A 5,691-nucleotide genomic window follows, 5' to 3' on the forward strand; every position below is an offset into this window, starting at 1 on the left:
TAGCAAGATGGTCATTACTAATCGACTGGACTAAATAATGACACGCGGCAACAGTTAATGAATCAGCTTGATTACCGCTCGATAACAACAAAGTGCCAAATGGACTGATGACTAGTTAAAAATGTGCATCATAGTCGGGGACCTGTGGCAATTAGACAAGGCACAAGTGAAACAAACACATCTACAGACGTGATGATGGGTAGTTGAAAAAACAAGCACATCATGAGAGAAATAACTGCCATGTAGATCGTGGAGCAAGATGAGGAAGTACAAAGGCAGTAACCGTCCAATTCAAATCGAAGGAGGGAATTTCATCTGGTTTGAATTTCAAGTCGAAGACAGCCTATAAATACAAGAATATAAGACATTTAGAACCCCCAATCAATCGCCCAAAGGCTTCTATTTTTATCTGTACTTTACATTTCTTGCTCTAGGAGTAGCTTGTAACGTAACTGTCTGTTCGATTGTGTTCTCATCGTCGATCGACTTCTACCTGGAAGAATAATAAAGTCCATTTTGTTATTCTTCTTTCATATCCATTCACTTCATTAAATTTGCTTTCAGAGAAGTCCTGAAATACGGTTAGGAACCAAACTCCACCACCACAAACACCCACATTCCAGCACACACACGCAACAACTCTTAGTCGATTCATCGACTGCAAGTAAAAAATAGACAAACAGAATGTTTACAAGAATGGTACTTCCACAACATGTGGGGCGTGCAATACCTAGTACTTTTACCACTTTATTATACAAGAAGTCAACTGTATTTATTAACAAAAATATAGTAGCAAAATAGTTTTAGATTAGACGTCCTAGAGAAATGTTAAACATGTTCAAATTAAAAAAAAAAAAAGAAGAGTCAATTTATTATTAAGATATCCGTTAATTTTCATGCTTCTGCGAAAGGAATGCTCAGCCGAGTCATTCTGATACTACTGTTATTTCTAGAGAATGCGAGGATGTTCAATTGACTGTGTATCCTGTTCAGCTTCATATGTGAGGCATAATATTTTCTTACTACTTTTTTAAGGGGTCATATTATTAAGATACTTAAAACCGGTTGCACGCTTTTTTTTTATTTATAAAAATGGGTGCATAAAAAAATTACAACAAGCTTAAGCTCGAACAACTTCTTCCGCCCTTACGGCCCCGTTTGTTTGCGGTAAAAAAATTGAAGAGAATATGAGAATATAACAAGAGTGGATATGGTGGTAGGAAACTACTCGATCAAACGAGAGAGAGAGAGAGAGAGAGAGAGAGAGAAAGAGAGAGAGAGAGAGAGAGAGAGAGAGAGAGAGAGAGAGAGATGAGAATATAACAAGAGTGGATATGGTGGTAGAAAACTACTCGATCAAACGAGAGAGAGAGAGAGATGGCTTCCAATTACTTGGATCGAGAGATGGTTTCCAATTACTTGGATCGACTAAGATATGTAGTAGTCAAGTACATAAACATAATCAAACGTAGAAATAATTAACTATAGAATTACATAACCACTTGGACACACAAATTAACCCTTAAGTACCCAAATAATAAATTTCCCATTAATTTGGCTTAGCCAGCTTATAAATTCCCCATCGATTAATTTGCCTTAGCCAACACAAGCTCTGCAGCAGTATGATCGTCCAGTTCATTGGCAGCACAAAGCGCCAGTGGAACGGTCTCTTGACAAACGGCCACCATCTCGCTCAGCATCGCGACATCGATCACTTGATCCGCAATCACTTGCTTCTCCAGCATTTGATGAGCATCGATCGTGGCCATGATCTTTTGCCCCTCGAGGACCAATGCTAATTTCTTCGTGCCTTTTCTCTTGTAAATCCCGTAAAGCACCATCTGAATTATCCCGAAGATGAAGCCAAGCACATTTGGAATCTGTGATTCACGAGTATAATGAGAGGATCTTGATTAATGAAAAAACTTATAAGAAGTGTAGTTTAGGGGTACTGTTTGTATGGTACTTACAGCAACGTTGAAGTCTTTGATTAGAAGGCCGTAGAAGAACCACATGACCGCGTTCAGAGTGAGGGAAAGGGATAGGGAAAAGGGCATGTACTCTATGCTTTGGGTTCGTATCACTTGTTTCTGGAAAATAAAGAAGCAAAATCGTGAATAATTACAGGAGAAATAACACGTACCCATAAAGTTTATTTAGTTATTCTTTTTCGTGCAGAAAACTACTCAGAATGTTGCTCAGATGAACATGATATCGATTCATCTCGCACAAAAATTCAAAGGCATGTATATATATAAGCACATTTACCAATATGCAGAGAGGTGCAACAAATACGCTCACAGAAAACACCAGGCAAATCCAACCAACAATCTGGAGGCAAGTTGGGCCTTTTGCAAGAAATTGAGTTAGGATAACGATTAGGCTGAAACCGACAGTCATCAGCGAAAGTAGTTTGATTGTGTAGACCTGAAATGTTTAGGCCAAACTAATTAGTAGTAGTCTATTGCAATAGGAAAAGAGAACATAGTACTTCTGCATATTGTCTTCGGATACAGAAATGATACGGACCAGGACACTCAGTCCAGGAAACTCAATCAACGGTCCAAATTCAAAGAAGCTCTTCCGGGGAAGAGTTCTGGACCGTTGATTGGGTTTCCTAAAGGTCTGTTTCTGATATTCTTGTACAAACGTGGTAACAAAAGATGTTTTTCGGTTGTAATACCTTAGTCATCTTGGGTGCATAGAAGAGGTAAACGACGATGTAAACCGTCTCGACCAAGCAACCAAATGAGTTGATAGTGATGATAAGAATGCCATCGCTGTCCTTGAGAAATGCATAGTACATCAACAACATGGCACTGAACAAGGCAACAACGTAGGGGACTGATTGGAACCCTTCAGTTGATTTCTTCTTGTATATTTTGTAGAAGGTTGGCCTGATCAGTTTGAAGGGTTTAAAAAAGAGTGTTACTTCATCAAATTAACCCAATGGTTATAGCAAGAATTTCGGGGAGAAATTTTCTGGATAGTGAACGGGAGAGAAAAAACACTTACAGCGGTGAAAGAAACACGAAGAATGAGATAACGTTTCCTACAATAGACAAAAAAAAACAGCAAACTGTTAGATAAGTGTGCATGATAATAGAGGAGATTAAGATAAATAAAACATGTTGCTTAAGCTATTTAAGTAGTTAATGTTGTGAAAATTATGACTAATATCTAGCTATGCTCATCCTTTTTTTTACAGACATTTCATACCCATTAGATAAGAAAGTAATTTTCCGTCAAAAAAAAAAAAGAAAAAAGATTACAAAGTAATTAGTAGTCTCGAAGCACCTCAGATGTGCATGTACTTAGAGTTATAGACCAAGAGGGTGCACAATCCCTAACAACGTGAGTCACTCAGGTCAGCTCTACCCACTCATAATTGCTACTCTTGTTGGTAAAGTGACACCTTGTTAGCGTGCTGTGTTGGTACGTACTCAAAGACTAGAGACTACTGAGTATCCTAGATATAGGCTAATGACGAACTTAACAAGCATATGTTGAATCCAAAAACTTATAGTATTCCGGAGCTCAGTAAAAACCATGATGATCGTGTGTAGCATCTTTCGGGTAATAATTGTCATGTCGGACCCTTAAATCACATTCCTTTATCTAGTGAAAATCCACCATCATATGAGGCTCTAAAACTAAGAAGAAAACCATGAAAGTAGAAGAATTAATATACCTAGAAGGCCAAATGCAAAGGCCAAATTGTGGGAAGAGAAACCACCCATCTATCTCTCTCTCTCTCTCTCTCTCTCTCTCTCTAGCTCTCTCTCCTCTCTCAAATTCAACAAGACAATACTATATCACAGTGATACTCTCAGAAGAAAAACTGCTAATTTTCTCACTCAAGCACAGTACCTAAGAGTCCGAGCTAGTCCCATTTATATAGAGGGTATAAACTGCCCATAGTAGTATCCTAGAAATTAAGCCAAATTTAAAAATCAATGCAACAGTGGATGCCAAATTTAAAAGACCCTTTTTGTTATTTGGGTTACAGTTGTTTAATAGAGCCCTTTATCACATTTTCTATGAATATCACAAATGGTCCCTGAAAATGCATGCCTTTTTTCTATTGCCAATGCCAAAATTTGCCAATTTGGGTTGGTTTTGTAGCAAGCAATGAGAAGGTTTCACCAGATGAATTTAATTCCATTGTGGACTGCGAGCCCAAGACCCCCGTGGGCTCCACCTGGCCCCTTTATGATGTGTCCCCCACCTATCCAATTGGGACTTAATAAGGCTTACAACTCACAGTTTCCGTTTTGGGAAGGGTTGGATTCCTCAGCGTGGTTCTAGGTTTTCCTCCTACTCAGCAATTCACCAGCCAATTGAGTCACGCCACATTGAACCCTCGTCAATCGTGGGATTACCATGACAGCTGCTCATCGACATTCGGCATGCAGTCCTCTGACATCTTACTGCCAGATCAATTTATCATTAGATATATCCTTCATTTGATTCGATTGTTTATTTGTCTTTCTGTGTGCACTTTGTTTTTAGATTTGATTGTTTATTTGTCTTTTTGTATGCACTTTGTCCTTTTTAGTTGTATTACTTGCACGCGGTAGGTTGTATTATTCACATCATCAATGAATTTCTATCTCTTACCGACATCGGATGAATTATTGCGCTCGGGTACTTCATTCTATTTGGGAGAAAAAGTGCCCCAATACTTCTTTTCTATCCATCCAATATCAAAATAGCTAGTTAATTTGCACTAACGTACATAGTGTTGCAAACAAATCAAGCTGCTCGTGGCTCGGCTTGACTTGTTTAGTAATTGGGTCGAGCTCGAACTTGAGTTTTAGGTTTGTGTAGTAAATGACCCGAGCTCAATACTCTAATGCATGCTCAGCTCGATTAGAAAAAGTTTGGCTCGTTTGAATAGGCTCGACTCATTTATGGAGGCTTGTTTAGTAAATCAAGCAAGCCTGACTCGTTTACAAGCGAGTCAAGCTCGAGCTCAACAAACCAAGCTCAAAACACTATATTGCTAAGCAAAGTACGAAATGGAGACCAAAAAAAAAAAAAAATCATCACAGAGAAAATAGAATAACTTATGAAGTTCAACCCGAACGTCAGATTCACGTGCGAATAACGACAGAGTTACCTTAATGAAAGGAAAGAGTTCGGTGAGCCAACAGTATTACACTAAGTTGTTACTATTTTCTAAGTACTTATTTCTCGTCTTATGAAACGGATCATTCTCTCACAAAATATCACTTTTAAATTAAAAAATAAGTATTTTAGTTAATAGAACACATCCAAAATTCTCTCTCACGTAAAATTCTGACGTAGTTCTAAAATGTCCATTTACCTTAGAATATTTTTATATAACCAATCAAGTCAAGATATCTGCTAATAATGAGTTGGACAACGACTTAGGATTTTGCACCCCCATACTTGATATCAATCTACTCACTAATCGAGCTCAACGGGTTATAATAATAAAGTGAGACGAATCCTAAACCACATAATTCGTGTGCACGAGCATTGGCAGGAGCGTGAAAACATTTTTTAAACACATTCAAACTACTAAAATTCATAAGAAAGAGAATTGAAAGCACGGGTGCAAAACATTTTGAAAAATTATATGAGTAAGGGACCCGAAACTCAGCAGCGGGAGCTATTTATGGTGGTCCATTTATATGAATGTTTTTTTTTGTTATCAGCAATCCA

At 38.0% G+C, this 5,691-nt stretch overlaps 1 protein-coding gene across 2 annotated transcripts; it reads right to left on the reverse strand.

Annotated features, from left to right (window-relative positions):
* Positions 1-1,406: 1,406 nt before the first annotated feature.
* Positions 1,407-3,851, reverse strand: LOC131310982 (bidirectional sugar transporter N3-like). 2 transcript variants are annotated; one of them, XM_058338278.1, is made up of 7 exons: positions 3,802-3,851; positions 3,692-3,766; positions 3,016-3,052; positions 2,684-2,897; positions 2,269-2,427; positions 1,971-2,090; positions 1,407-1,880 (listed from the first exon to the last, which is right to left on the reverse strand). In XM_058338278.1, exons 2-7 carry the CDS (start codon positions 3,738-3,740, stop codon positions 1,587-1,589), a joined length of 873 nt encoding a protein of 290 aa, XP_058194261.1. In that variant the 5' UTR covers positions 3,741-3,766; positions 3,802-3,851; the 3' UTR covers positions 1,407-1,586. The 2 variants fall into 2 exon arrangements, with proteins under 2 accessions (XP_058194261.1, XP_058194262.1); XM_058338279.1 differs by lacking the exon at positions 3,802-3,851 and having other exon boundaries at positions 3,692-3,774.
* Between the last annotated feature and the right edge of the window lie 1,840 nt (positions 3,852-5,691).

This window comes from Rhododendron vialii, chromosome 12a, assembly GCF_030253575.1.
Source record: "Rhododendron vialii isolate Sample 1 chromosome 12a, ASM3025357v1".
NCBI lineage: Eukaryota > Viridiplantae > Streptophyta > Magnoliopsida > Ericales > Ericaceae > Rhododendron > Rhododendron vialii.

Coding starts and splice junctions, on each gene's coding strand:
- LOC131310982 (XM_058338278.1), bottom strand. CDS start 3,740: ATGGGTGGTTTCTCTTCCCACAATTTGGCCTTTGCATTTGGCCTTCTA. Junction 2,898..3,015: donor TTCGTGTTTCTTTCACCGCT/GTAAGTGTTTTT, acceptor CAAACTGATCAG/GCCAACCTTCTACAAAATAT. Junction 2,091..2,268: donor TTGCACCTCTCTGCATATTG/GTAAATGTGCTT, acceptor TTTATTTTCCAG/AAACAAGTGATACGAACCCA.